This window comes from Balaenoptera acutorostrata, chromosome 6 (assembly GCF_949987535.1).
Source record: "Balaenoptera acutorostrata chromosome 6, mBalAcu1.1, whole genome shotgun sequence".
Taxonomy (NCBI): Eukaryota; Metazoa; Chordata; class Mammalia; order Artiodactyla; family Balaenopteridae; genus Balaenoptera; species Balaenoptera acutorostrata.
This window is the reverse complement of record NC_080069.1, coordinates 93,086,741-93,102,459: the sequence shown is the minus strand read 5'-3', so window position 1 is coordinate 93,102,459 and position 15,719 is coordinate 93,086,741. Positions and strand designations below refer to the sequence as shown.

Sequence of the window (15,719 nt, the reverse complement as noted above, 5' to 3'; positions counted from 1 at the left end):
CATTGTTAATGTACAAGAGCATTTCTTTCAAACACAGGTTAACACACACTAAAGAGCAATGCTGTTAGAGGAGCAGAGAAACTTTGGAAAACTCTGCTGTCTGAAATGAAAGCAAGGCACTCTCCATTAACAGCTGGTGGATTCCTGATTTCCGCCCACAGAAGGCATGTTCGCACTGAGAGAGCTCTCCCACAAGGGAAGAATCACCTGCTTTAATTCTTGCTGTCCTCTTCTGAGCTAGTTTGGTCATCCACTCTGTATAAACTTGTGTGTCAACATTAAGATTAAAAAAGAGACTTGAATTGATAGATGACTTGGTGGGGGGCTCTCATAGTTGTAATAACTATGGAAGACAGAAGAACACTGGCTATAATCTTTATTTTTCAGCACTAGTGTCTGGACCTATAACTAAAAACCTTCATTCCTTCCAACCAACCAATAACAGCTAAAAAGTCTTTCCCTTAAATCTGATGGGTGTAAAAATGAAAAGTGACAGCATTTCTCTAGGGCTCTGTTTTTTCATTTTGTTTTTCCTTTACAGACATGACCAAAAAACAAGGATTAACATTCCAAGACTAATGGTGCACAAAAGGGTTATATGTATGCACAGTATTTCTAATTTATCCAAATTCATTTTGAATTTGGTCTGAAGCTACCTTGTATGAAACGTTAGCTTTCCTGATATTTAATAATGTTTATTGTGTTTGCATATAAGCTAAAAAAAATTCCTGCAAAAGTACTACTTTTTCATGGTAAAATGTAAATAAATATTAGTGGTTATTTCTAAAAGCCTGTTTCCCTATAGGTGCAGTAAATTAAGTAAAAAGACCATGGAAAGAAGGATTAGGTCCTAGTCTTGATTCTGTTACCAGCTGTCTGACCTTGGGTAACTCTTTGCCTTTTGCTGGGCCCCAGTTTTCTCCTCTATGAATTTCAGGGTGCGTGGACTAGTTGACAAGTCAGGCCCCTTCTAAGTCTAACATTCCAAGATCCTAACATTCCAGATCCTATCATCTTGATATAAAAATAAGAATCTCTCACAAAAGCTCACACAAACATAATATATGATCAAATATCAGAATGACTCTTGGAAAAAAACATATATGATTTGCTATCTCGGCTATCCTTTGCAGCAATTAGGCAATTCATTTGGCATTTGTTTGATTGTATAATTTAATGACAATATAAACAGCATAGTTTTGTTCTTTTTCCTTTAAAAAGACTAAAGCAAAAATGATTTAAAGCTAACAAAAACTACTGTGACATCAGTTTGACATTCAAAGTTTGTTTCTTAGCAAAATGGCCAAAGATATTTTGACTTGATACAGAGTATATAATATAAAGACCTTTAGACCTAAAAATCTTCAAACATTATTTGAATTTAGCAAAACATAAGCAAAATTTTAATATCAAAGTGCTAAACAGTACTGCCTTAAAAGTCACTGCAAATGAACCAAAAAATAACCGCATGGGAAGTAACATTTATTGTACAAATGGTTAATAAAAAGACACATTATAAATATATATATGTAACCTGCTATATTTATATATATATTTGCTTATTTAATTTCTAATTGGTGTATCCAAGTTCACTGTGAACACCCCATTTAAGTACTCTGTAACTCAGCTTCCAGGAGCTGGTGGTCTTGCAATAAATACAGGCAAAGCTATTACAATATAACGTGCATACAAATGTTTATACAAATAAGGACACTATGCAACAAATTATCTCATAATAATATGGCATTAACAGTATAAACATACAAAAGGGAGTACGAACACGGAATGTTGAAACGCAGCCCACTAATCCTTTCTAAGTACTTACATTCACACTATTTTTTTTTTTATAATAAGACTTGCTTGTTCTCCAAAATTGTCTCTTTAACCGATAACAAAAATTAAATTATATATATTTTAAAAACCTTATTATCCCTGGTGCTTACCCTGTATGATCCATTCCTACTCATTTGCATGTTCTCATCTAGGGTTCAAACGCTTAAAACTCATTGAATGCTCCTGGGGCTTCTGAATGAATGTGTCAGTCGGTTTCTATAACTGAAGAAAGTTTAGGGAACTCCGGCTGGATTTACAGAACATGACAAAAAAAAAAAAAGCTGTATGCAATCCATCTTATAATCTGAGCCCCCTTTAGGACAGTTGGACAGTCAGGGCGGGGATCTGTATCCATCAAGAATGGCCTAAATTCTTGGATGGACCATACCTCAGAAGGGTTCTAAAGGGCAGGTGGACAAAGCCTCTGCTAGGAAAATTAGCATGTGTCATTTGCTAACATGACTGCCTCCTTTCAATTTCCATATAAAATAAAGGAGAGTTAATAAACAAGACTTAGTAAGACAGCACTTTAAAAATTGCACTTGTATATGGAAGCGAACAGCCATTATCATTTTGCTATGTCTGATTTATAGGTAATCCTCCATCTTTCACCATTTGTTAAAATAAAATAAGGAAGAAAGAAATTAGGAAGAGGGAATTTCTGCTTTGTTTGCACCACATATGTACCCTTGATACAAGAAGTGTACTCTAAAGGGATCAATCTCAAGACACATCCTACCCTGGCGAACAACCCTTGGCTGTTCTTGTTTTTAAATACAAACCAACTATAATTGTATTCCCCAGAAAGAGTTTTAAAACAGTTATTATTATTATTATTTTTTTTCCTGCTGGGATAGCATTGTCCAAAAGTGCTTTGTTAGCAATTTCTTAGAAAACCCTCATGAACTATACCCCACCCCCCCCCCCCACCCCAACCCCAAAGCCTAAATATAAAACACAACCCCAACACAATAATCTGCAAGTTTTCTGGCTTTCAGTTGTAAGGAAAAGTGCCAGGAAAAAAAAAAAAGAAAAAAAAGGTCTTTCATTTCTACAGGAGCTTGCTTTTTCTCTTAAGGAAGGACAGAAAATGGTAGGTGTCCAGACCCATCCCTCCGCTGCTTGGCAAGCGGCTGCTAGCACATGAGGCAGCTCCCTGCTCAGGCTGCTCCTGCTCAGAAAGGCAGGGTATCCAGGAAGAGCTTGTCGATGATGGAAGGTGGAGACACCAAGTCTTCCAGCTTCAGGTAGAAGATGCGCTGGAGGCCCAGGGTGCAGATCTTCCGCAGTTCTACCAGGGCACGCAGGACCTTGGGCTCGGTGGGCTCCAAAGCTTGTCCCTTACTCTGATGCTCTTTTAAGCTGCTTGTGATCTTGTTGCATAGCTCCTCCACTCTCTTTGGTTCTTTTAACCCATGTCGTTCTGCAGAGGGTTAGAAAAGGACAGAAAAATTTAGGAGGCAGTTACATCTTAAAAAACCCGGAATCCCTGGACTTCCCTGGTGGCTCAGTGGTTAAGAATCCGCCTGCCAATTCTGGGGACACAGGTTCGAGCCCTGTTCCGGGAAGATCCCACATGCCGTGGAGCAACTAAGCCCGTGTGCCACAGCTACTGAGCCTGTGCTCTAGAGGCCGTGAGCCACAACTACTGAGCCCGTGTGCCACAACTACTGAAGCCCGCGCACCTCGAGCCTGTGCTCCGCAACAAGAGAAGCCACCGCAATGAGAAGCCCGCGCACCGCAACGAAGAGTAGCCCCTGCTCAACACAACGAGAGAAAGCCCGCGTGCAGCAACAAAGACCCAACGCAGCCAAAAAAAAAAAAAAAAAAAAAAACCCAAACAAACAAACCCTGAATCCCTAATGGAGGCCTGTGTCCTGTTCTGCCAGTTGGGATGGCATTTTACAGCCAAAGTGCCCTCCCTCTTAGAGGTAGTTCATGGCCTTTGGTATTAAACAACAACAGGGATTGAATCCCAGTCCTGTCACTTACTCACTGTGCCCCCTTGAGTAAGTCTCTTAACTTCTGAGCCCCAGTTTCCTTATAAAATGAAGATAATAATCATACCCAATTCAGGGTTTCTGGGAGGATCAGCTTGGGCGAATAATGCAGATGAAGTACACAGTTCCCGTCACAGAGCCACATTGAGTGAATAACAGGGTGGTTACTATTTTGCACACATTATCTGACTGAGGTCTTCCAAAAGCCCCATCAGGAAGCAACTCTTTTTCAGAGTGACATGGAAACACATCCAGGCAAATGAAAAAATGTTCCCATCTTGACACACTGGGTTGGTAATGCGGCTGTAATTTCCATTTGTTAATGCAAAGGCCACCCTGCAAGACCTGATACAAAGTGCATTCTTGTATTTTCATGCTAACCAGCATTGAGAAGAATCCAGATTTTCTTTTCCTTGTTCTCCCAGCTCCATACTCCTATTGACCTACACCTGGCACACACCTACACCTGACCTACACCTGGTACAAAATACACGTTCCTCTGCTGTGGAGACGGAAAAGTCAAAGAGAAGAGAGGAGGCCCAGAGGAGGTGGTGCAAGCATTTTATAATGTGGCAAGACATGAACACCAGTATCTTATATTTTATAAAATAATGTATAAATTATCTCCATGTTAAATATTATGATCTCTTATTTTGTAAATAAGGTTAAATGGTTTTCCCAAAGTCACACAGTTGCTAAAAGCTGGGATTTGAACCCAGTCTTCTGAGGCAGACTCTGTCCTCTTGCTCCAGAGCAATGTTGCATCTCCTTGCAAACAGAAAGGAGCATGACATCCAGTACAAATCAATTTGCTCTCCCTCAGCATGTAGATATCAGAGTCTCTTTCCTGAGAGAAGAGCTTGGCCCCTGTTATCTTAGTCAAAGTTTTCATCTCTTGGTATATTTACATGTAAAATAATAATTCTTGAGAGATGGAAGATATCCATCCAATGGGAAATCAAGTACTAGTTTTTAATTTTTCCTACATTAATTTTTTTTTAGTTGGGAATATTTTTGTTAGAAAAGTTAATTCCCAAAATCATCGGAAAAATGAAGCAACTATCTAGACACATTTTTTTTTCTCTTGCCCTAAATAAAAGGAGGCCCAGGAATCAGGAGATCTGCATTCTTCCCCAACTTGGCTAGTTGTGTATGACTTGGGGAGTGCCTTCCTCTCTCGAGCCCTTATGAAAAGGAAGAGATTGGATTTAATGACCTCTAAGGTCCCTTCCAGCTCTGATGCACATTTGTATATATTTATAATTATATTAAAATACAACCATGAAAATTGCCAGCAGCATCTCAGTGGGCTGTAACTTACAGGTCTCCAATCTCAGTGCAACATAATATAGAGAAAAGGTGACTGAACTTGGAGTCAGACAGACCTGGGTTCCATTTTTGGTTCTGTTACTTACTAATCATGTGACCTAATTGCTCTAAGGCTCAACATCCTCCTAGGAAAATGGGGATTAAAGGGTGGTAGATACACAAGTCTTTGTTGTAGTCTTCTTCATTCTTTTCTGTGTTTCTTAAATATTACACAATGAATTGAAAGAAAAAGTGTGATTATAATAAAGCTCGCCTCCATGGTTTATTGTGAGTTTCAGCTAAGAAGATGCTACATAAAAGTGTTCTGCCAACTGGAGAGTGCTACATGCATGGTACAGTCAGCCCCTAAGACAATACCTGACACATGGCAAATGGTTGGCAGCTGCAGGGTCAAACAAAGGCGATAAAGTCCCCTGACTCCCCAGCTTTGCCATGCAGGATTTTGCTTTCCCCCAGGAAGCCATTAACTAATCAGCCCAGGTGCAAAGCTGTCCTCTATGGTTTATCTTTACTAAATACATAGTCCCCTTGTTTTAGTCTCAGAAGAAGAACTCGAGAGTGAACTTCAACAGCAATGGTGCTCTGCCTAAAGTTTTATTTCCCCCCCAAAAGCAAAAAAGCTGGCTGCAAATTTGGCAGTAAATTTCAAGCGCTATAAAATGTTCGTAGCCTCTGACCAAGTAATCCCATTCTTGGGAATTTATCTGAAGAAAACACTGAACAGAAGAATAAGACTGTATGCATGAAGACATTTGGGGTAGCATACCTATTTTAAAAAATGGAAAAAGATAAAGGGAAGAAGAATAGGGGAACTGTTAAGTGAAAAATGGTATGCCCGCATAATAGAAGATTCTGTAGACATCAAAAAGGACAAATATGAAGGCTGTGAAGCGACATGGCAAAATATATAATATCACATTAAATAAAGATTAGAATATAAAATGGTATCTAAGCTGTGATTCCATCCATGTAAAAATTATTTCTGCATATAGAGAAGGATGAAAGGGAACAGAAAAGTGAAAATATTCATGAGATTGTCAGATAACTCTTTTCCTTTCTTTTAAAATATCCAGGTTAACGCTATTGGTATAATAAACAATGTTAAAATAGAACAAACTGGGATTTGGTCCTCTGAGAAGCCCTCTAGTTGCTGTGACACGATCAAACAGTCATCTTGCTGATAGCAAATTCTATTAAATACTGAAATATATCAAATTAGGTTCATAATGCAGGGAGAGATGCTTTTCCCAGAATAAAATACCGATCCATTGATTTAAGCTTCCCCTTCCTTTCTGTGCCTCATGCCTTGCACTATATTCAAGATCCCATATTCATTATCAGGATAAAGAAACTGAGCAATGTGTGGGCTGGATTTCAGGAGGGGGTTGATTATGGAACCTTGTAACCAGACTTTCTCATGGCCAAACTCACAGAAGGTGCCTCGGAGTTTTCCCTGCTCTCCAACCAGTTGTGACTGCTCGATAACTATGGCAACCATTATTTATTCAGTGAATTCAAGTGGAGATCGATACCTCCTGCCAGCTGGATCAAGCCTAGGCCTGGAATTCCTTGAGGAATTCAGAGACACTCCTGTTAGAAGCCAAGGGCACCTTCTTTGTTGTTTTGAACAGCTACTGGATTTGTGGCTTCTTTACTCTTTTAAAAGGGCTGAGATAAAATTCAGTCTCCAGGCAAACTGCTGCCAGCCAGTCAGTAAGATTTTCACATCACTTGGGAGTCACTAAGTGTCTGGGACCTTCCGAGTAATTTGAAATTCCTTAAAACCCCAATCACTGCCATTTTAGTTTAAGGGACCCCCTTTCATCTTGCAGCTTGGTAAACATGGCTGCAGAGCTGATATACAGAGAGTTCATAAATTCTAGGGGAAATCAGACATTCGGATTTTCCCCCCTCCCTAGAGAATTATATACAGATTTCAGCTTAAGATCTTTGTCCACCATTAAATAAAACAAACTTCTCAGTATTTTTTTGCATTTTGATCTACAACATTTGTACCCAATACTTCAGTTATTTTAACTCAGCTTTATGTATTCAAAACTTTAAAATACAACTTACAGAAATGGTTACATAATGGATTTACATGTCCTAACCATAGAATATATGAATTGGAAAGGATTTGAGTTATTTAGTTCAAACTTTCTCCTAAGACAAGAATTCCCACTATGAGATGCCACAGAGACAGTACCTGGCACCAGCTGGACCGGCAGTTCACTGTTACACCCTGATAATAAAAATACATTTAATAGCACTTTACATTACATTTTTACTGAGATTATTTTACTGCACCCTCACGATCACCCTGTGAATTAGGCAGGACAAAGATGATCTTTATTCAACGAGTAAGAAGGCTAAGGCACAGAGAGTTAAGTGCTTTGCCCATGGTCAAAATTAACAAGTGGCTAATTTCCTTCACACCAAGTCCAGAGATATTTCTATTATACCTGGTTGCCTTGAACACTGTTAGAATGTTCCTCCTCTTCCTGAGATTAACTCAGCCTCCCTGTAACTCCCTCCTACTTTCCCTGTACCTAATTAGCTAATTGACTAATTGCTTCTTTCAACAAATATTTGAGTATCTATTCTGCGCCAAGCAATGTTATAGCCACTGGGGTTAGAGCAGTGAACAAAGCAGACAGACAGCAGACCGCACTCCTAACCTGCGTCGCGTTAGTATCTAAAGACACTGCTGGGTTCCTGCTCATTCTGGCTATCCATGCCATAGACATCTCTGCTAGGAGAGAGAGGAAGGCAGGCAGTGGGGAGGAGGAGAGACGGGAGGGAGGGAGGGAGAAGGGAGGAAACAGGGAGAGAGAGATCGAGAGAGAGGGGGAGAGACTGATTGAGTGAAATAATACAGCTATTTAGGTTTGTGTTCATGTTCTTCTCTCTTCACCTAGTTAACATCTATTCATCCTTTAGACTGCAGATCAAATAATTCTTCAGGGAAGCTTCCCTTTTTACTCCCAGTCTAGATCATGTTCTCCTATGGCATTTTCTCTATTTTTTCCCTTTGAATGATATCACAGGTTGAAATCAGATAGTTTTGCGACAATTGCCTCCTCCTCCATTAAATGTAAGCTCCATGGGGGCATAGACTGTACTTGCTCATCATTGTATCTCCAGCACCAAGCCTACTACATAGGAGATACCCCATAAGTATCTGTTAAGTGAATATATTAATGGAGGGACCTGTAAAATGTATTAAATGAATATTAAACAGGTAGGTTGCTCAGAATAAGCAAGTTGGGAGTTATTAAGAAGCTAACAACAGGAAAGAACTTAACAAACTCTAAAACCTACCACATCAGAAGCTTTGGAACCAGATTTCCTGGATGTAAAGCTTTGCTCTGTCACTTATTAGCTGGGTGACTTTGGGTCTGTTTCCACATTCATAAAATAGAGCTAATAATGGTACCTGCCTCATGAGTTGTTGTGAGAATTAAATGAATTAAGACATGTGAAGTATTTGGAACAATGCCTGGCATATAGTAAGTACTTAATAAATATTAGCAAGTATCTTCCACGTCCCCAGCTCAACTTTCCCTTCAAGTTTCCTTCAAATCAGCCACTTCTGAGTTGGCCTATTAATGATTCCACAATCCTCCCCGTCACTCTCACAATCAAATCTAACAATTTTTCTCCCCGGCTCATATTTAATCCAATGCAAGAACTTTGATTATTATCTCTGCAATGTTCCTTGCACCTATCTTCTCTCAGTCTCACTGCCTCTGGACCAGGTTTTCAATATCTGTTACCTATATTGTTTTAATAGCTTTTGACTGGTCTCTGTGCTTCCCATCTCTGCTGTAACCCATCTCAGGTCCTTCCAAATTTATTTATTAAAGAACATTAAACAAATAACACATGCAGAGGCCTTGGCACAGTGCCTCGCACTGAGTATTTTAAAATGGTAGTTATCGTTAATTTCATGGAATCCTGGTTACCAGTAGGTTCCCTTGTCCCTTGCTGCTCAAGTGTGGTCCCTAGATCAGCAGCATCAACATCACCTGGGAGCTTGTTAGAATCTCAGGCCTTGCAGAGACCTACCTAATCAGAATCCTCAGTTTAACAAGATGTCCAGTGATTTGTGTGCACGTGAAAGCTGGAGAAGGTCTGTTATAGTCAACCCCGGTCCCCATAAGACGTTTGACCCAGTCTACAACTAGCGTTCATTTAGTCTCTGTTTCGTAAACCTCACTCCCCAAGGCAGGAACTCACTGCCCATGGTTGCTTATTCCAATTTCAAATAGTTCTGTCTTTTAGAAAGTTTTTCTTATGTTGAGCTAAATTTTGCCTTCCTACAGTTTCCAGTTCTGCCTCTTAGACCCACACAAGAAATGCCAAATCCTCTTCCTCATGGCAAGGATCAGGGGATGAGGAAAGGGGTGATGATACCATCAGGAGCCTCAATAAGGAAAAGCAACTTCTTTTGATTTTGAGCAGGTCTCCACACAGGCCAACCCAGCAACAACAATAATACAGGTCCAGCCAAAGGAGAAGGAGAGGAGAGCAACTGGGGAGAGATGTGTGTGTAACTCAGACACCAACTAACAAACAGGACTTCCTGCTCGGAGCTCTACTTCCTTCTCTGGGAAGTCATCTCACCGCTACTTCTCATGTCATAATAACATCCTTTACTGACGGGCAGTCCCAGAGACACTGAGCCCACGCTGATCAGGAAACCACAAGTTGGTCAGCAACCTGTGCTCAGGCTGTAATAGTGCTTTTCAGTCTGTCTGTCTGTCTTTGATCTATTAGAGCAGGTGTCTGTCTCCCCAGCGAGACCACAAACTCTTGGAGGATAAGGGATTTTATGCCTGGCACATAGAAGATGCTCAATAAATATTACTGTGTCAATCTGAATCGAAATAGGGTAGTTCTCAGGAATTCTGACTATTTTCTACTAACAAAGTGGTGGGCTAAAAATAAATAATTCAGATTTTCCTGATTTGGGAAACTTTCTGCTATTCACAATTAACCCATTCATTCAACCAATATTTGCTTTGTGCCAGACACCTTTCAATGCTAAAGTAATTTTAAAGATGAATAAGACTCTCCCTGCCCTTAAGAAACCCTGGGTCTAGTTGGAAAAGAAAGACACAAAGAAATCGCTTAATGTGATGTGCATAAACAATTCTAGGGATGCATCAACATTTTTATGGATTCTTAGAACAGCTAGCTCTACCTGGAAGTAAAACTCCTACCATTTAGGATAATAATAATAAAGGTTTGTCTAATATTTTTTTCTGCAAAGTATACATTAGCTCATTCAATCTTTACAAGAAACCTACAAGCAGACATTATTATCCCTGTGAAAAATGAGAAAACTGAGATTCACAGAGGGTAAGGAACTTGTCCAAACTTGCACAGCTAGGAAGTAAGCAGGGTGAAGACTTGAACTCAGCTCTCCAATCTCCAAATCTCATGATAACCTTTCTCCACTACCTTTTAAAAAAAACAGTATGGCCCTGCCAAGTTTTACACTCAGTTTTCCTTGCAATGTAGCCGATGGCTATAGGTGATATAAAAACAGAGTAACCAGGTAACCATTTAGAGAGAACAGTGGAGCTCTGGGAAGACAGGTGGTAGAGGGTGTGGCAGGATCAGCCACCTGCCCCGTTCTGCCATGTCACTGTTTCATTGCCTTCTGCCTCCCCCTCAATCTCAGAATTCATGTTCCAATAAGACAAAGAAAAAGACTACAGAAAGAAAAGAGCATTTTCTACCTGACGGAAGACATGAGTAGGGAAAGAAAGCCACGGGGAACATTCTTTTAGTGTAGTGTTTTGCAAAATGGTATTTGGGCACTCAAGTTCCCTCCACCATCTGGTCCAAAACTGCCTTTCCAATCTTATTTCCCTTTTTACTATATGGGAAATGCATTTATAATCCTAGGCCATAAGATAAATATTACATAGAATCAATATTTTTTCCTGAAAATTCTTTACATTTCCCCAAAGTGCAGGACATGCGCTCAGCTCTCACCACCAGAAGCAGAGAGACCATGGCCCACAGTGGATTCATGTCTTCTCTCTCACGCTCATTCAAAGACATAGAATCATCAAATGTAATAACTTGTACTCTTTTAATTTTTCTGTTCTTTCTACTGAGATTATATATAGGATTTAAAAGATATATAATGCAACCCCACCATACTTGCTTTTCCCCAAAATGTGTTGAAGTGTTCCACTGCCATGCCCTTGCTATGCTGTTTCCTCCGTCTGGAATGTCCTTCCTCTAAATGGTCTCATTTCTTGATACCACCTCCTTGGGAAGCTATTCATGACCAGCACCTCCACTTTTCTTCACCTCCAAAGTGCTAGCAGTAGTCTGAACTTCCCCTGCACTTTTAAGGACCTGAGCACTCACCACCACACACTGAGTTCACTACATCATCATCATATATGACTTCCTAGTAGACCATACACTTTCTGACAGCAGAATTCACACATGACTCATCTTTGCATCCCTAGGGACTGCCACCATGCCCCACATATAGTAGGTCTTCAGTATTTACTTAGTGAATGGATACTTATAAAATGGTAATTCCACACTAACTTTCTATCTGGGGGGCTTCTTATTTGTTATACATAATTAACTGCAACTAGATACCACCTCATTGATATTCCATCAGAAGCAAAGCATTTCCATTACTCCTATGTCAGGAATATGTCACTGGAAAAGGGAATGGTTAGGGTAGATGAACTGGGGACCTAAAAACATTTGACAACCACAACTGTGGGGAATTCCCTTTCACTGTGCGAAAGGAGAGTGATCTGAAAGAAACCATTTCCTGCCCCACCTCGCCACCTAGTTTTTCACCAGGGCACATAGAGAGAGGTGGAGGAAGAGGAAAAAAAAGAATTAGGAAACAAAGCCAGGTTTGTACAAACTACCAATATTGTCCAGATTCTCAATAACTTTCCTGGAAAGCAAGACTGGTTAAATGTCTAAGACCCCATTTCCTTTTCATGAGTTCTGTGTGGTCTGGAGCAGACGATTTTGGGATGATTTTTCTGCTGCCAATAGCCCCACTGATATTCGACAAGCACCCTTTAGGATCAACGGAGCTTATTTAGAAGTCAAGATTTCAGGGTAGCCCATATTCAAATGAAAATTAATATCCACAACAATGTGCACTACTGTTGCTCAGGCACTGCCTTTTCTGCCATTTCCTGATGCTTTCACACATTTCAAACCCCCTCTGAACCAGCAAATCACAAAGAGAGTTCTGCGAGATCCAGAAACGAGAGAAGAGGCCTTCTTTTTCTTGTGTGTTATAACCACAGCACCTGTAACACCCGGCTCTGCACAGGCTGCAGGACTGAGCACAGGATCTGGAACCACCCCACCAAGGACCGGGCCCATTGTAAGTGCCCAGTAACTGCAGCTGAATTCCTTTAATATCACTGTCCTGCTCTGAGCCTCTCTCAAGCATCCAAAGAGATATTCACCAAACACACTGCTTCTAAGGCCACCACCTGATTCCTCATGCCACTGAGTTTGATTTTGGACCACTTAGGGTGTGCAGAAGGGGCAGGCGTGTGTCTCATTTGAGGGAGTCCCTGTTACCATCCCTCCAGGAAGGAACATAAGTGGATAAGAGTGCTTATTCTGAATCCAGTTTGGCTACATCACAAACCTAATTTTCTGTAATCCTTACTGCCACCTGAGGCAATAGATATTATTTCCCCCATTTTACAGATGGGGAAACTGAAGTTCAGAGAAATGCATTTCTCAATAGTACGTACTTACTAAATACGCGATCCCAGATTCTAACCTGGGGATGGCGGTCTCCAAAATCCTTGCAATTTCTGCCATGCTAAACTGTTTCCTCCCTGAGCATGCCTCTGCATAAATAGGCAGTGGATGAGCAGCTATAACTGCCGGACACACAGTAAACTGGAGGCAGGGACAAGACTAGCACCACCTTCTCCTAATTCCTAGTTTGTATTCTGTGCACTGAACTGCCGATCTCTCCAGGTTGGGATTGCCTGGCACCCGCATGCTGTGACCTCATTGTTGTCTATTAATTTCTACTTAAAGGGTAAAACAAAAAAACATGTAGGCCTCGGTCCCTCCTCTTAAACCACAACTCTCACACCTGGACTGGCCTTTTCCCGCTTAGTCTCTTTCCTGCTAAAATCTGTGCTCAAAACCAGCTGTCAGGGTAGACCTTTCTAAAATGCAAGCCTGGCCACAATGCTCATCTCTGTGGATCCCCCACTGCTCTCAAGATAACCCCCAATCTTCTCACCTAAATGTGAAAGCTTCTTCATGCCCTGCCCCACCCTAACCTATCACACCAGTCTCATTTCCCATCACTCTATTTTTTTACACATTTCCTTCCTGAAACGTATGACAGCCATATTTTCAATGGCTTTAGCACATTTTAATTTATGCCTAGAATTCTCACTCCTTCCATTTTAGCCTGGAGACATCCTATGCTTTTATCAAAGACCAGCTCACGTTACCTCTTTTTTTTTTCCTGGTTTGGAGATATTTACTTCTTTTAAAAAATTTTTTTTGGAGTATAGTTGATTTACAATGTTGTGTTAGTTTCAGGTGTACAGCAAAGCATATCGGTTATACACATACATATATCCACTCTTTTTTAGACTCTTTTATGTTACCTCTTTTGAGAAGACCACCCCCTACCATGGGTCTCTCAGCACTTTGTACCCACTTTCACATCCCCACCATAGCACTCAGCACCTTCTATCACATGGATTCTTTTGCATATTCTATCTCCTCTAGGGATGTGTGTTATCATCTCTGAAAACCCACTGACTTGCAGCAGAGTACCTAGATCAGGGGACACTTGTTGATTTACTAGACTCAAAACCCATTTCCATAGAGACATGGCAATGTGCTGGCTTTATTTATGGAAAGCAAAGGCTGGCTCTAGTTTTTGTGTCTGTTTTTCTAAATTAACTAAATTTCATACTTTCTAGTTTTGAAGGTTTAACTGTCCTAGGAAGAGGTGAATTGTTTTAAAATTGAACTGAAGAGCTTTAGTTGAAAGGTAGCCTTTGAGCCAATTTCATTTCAGTACTGCTGGAGTAATATGTCTGTGCCTTAAATGGGTTTATTTTCTTCGGGTGCTCCCTTATGTTGCCATTTGAAAGCCCCCTTAATCAAATCCATACTCTTGGAGACTGTGTTTCTTTTTGTTTTGTTAATGGCTCCCTTGGAAGTCTCTGGCAGCCCTTACAAAAGAAGGGAGTTTCTCATCTAGGATCAAAGACCAGGAGGATTCAGGTTCCACTTGGAATACTAAGGGAACATGCTAGTGTCCTATTCCTCCCATGGCACATGCTTTTACTCTTCTTGACCTTCATGTAAACCATTAAATGATGAACCAGCTTAGCCTCTTAAGGTACTCAGACACATCTCACTTTAGCTAACAGATGTCCCAAGAAGGTGCATATAGACAATGCATCAGAAAGAAGGGCCCATCTGGTCCGCTGTGAAACTCATCACCTGCCTGAAAAACATGTTCTTCACGGCCAAGAGTGTTTCAAGAATCTGAAATTTAATCCTCAGTCCAACAGCCTAGCCTGTACTTGGGTCTGACGAAAAGGATGGGAGGTGCACCCCTGGTCTGGCTAGCCTCTTCTGGAGCCTCCATCTACTGTCACTGTCTCACCAGGCCCCCGTTTGATCAAGAAGGATGAGATCGAACAGGAAACTCTGAAAGTGTAAAGGGGCAAAGGGGAGCTGGGGCCTGCAGCCTCCAGCAGCCACAGCGAGATGGTATCCCCTCTCTTACCCACTGTGCCTTTCTCTTTCTGTCTCATTCTGCCTTGGAATCCTTTATCTCCCAAAGGACAGAGAGGGAGTGACACATAGAGGGAGAATGGCATAACAAAGAAGTTGACTATATTTTAGGCTTCTGCTTTTAACCCGTCAAAATCGTTGAGTTAAACCATTTTTACTTTATATGAATATCCATTTTCCTCAGTCCTCTGCCAATCAAAGTTGCTAAATAAAGCTGTAAATAAATACAGGTGTGTTTTATGTGTGTGCAGTTCTTTGGTTTTACTTTGGGTTACTAGCCAAGGACTGGCGAAAAGGGAAGACTCGACCCTCTGCCCCACAGGAACAGGCTGGTTAAGGTAATCTTCCTTCCAAACCCCCCGTAAAAATAACCCTGAAGCAGCGACTCCAACTGCCCACGGAGGTCCCGTGGAAACTTAGATTTTCATCTATTGGGTTTGTTGACAATAACCAAATAGACTGGGAATCCTCTTTCCTGGAAGTTCATGACAATAAGTTGCAGGTGTATGCCTCTTGTGGTTTTTCTTAAAAAAAATTAATTAATTAATTAATTAACTTTTGGCTGCATTGGGTCTTCATTGTTGTGCACGGGCTTTCTCTTGTTGCGGAGCACAGGCTCTAGGCGCCTGGGCTTCGGTAGCTGTGGCTCGCGGGCTCTAGGGTGCAGGCTCAGTAGTTGTGGCGCATGGACTTAGTTGCTCCACGGCATGTGGGATCTTCCCGGACCAGGGCTCAAACCCGTGTTCCCTGTATTAG

At 41.0% G+C, this 15,719-nt stretch overlaps 1 protein-coding gene across 1 annotated transcript in view; it reads right to left on the bottom strand.

Annotated features, from left to right (window-relative positions):
* Window positions 1-1,466: 1,466 nt before the first annotated feature.
* NR4A3 (nuclear receptor subfamily 4 group A member 3) overlaps window positions 1,467-15,719 on the bottom strand; it is a 38,343-nt gene continuing 24,090 nt past the window's right edge. The window contains exon 8 of the mRNA XM_057549315.1: window positions 1,467-3,256. Within this exon, the coding sequence (XP_057405298.1) occupies window positions 3,009-3,256 (248 nt within the window). The 3' untranslated portion in view covers window positions 1,467-3,008. The remainder of the gene's footprint in view (window positions 3,257-15,719) is intronic.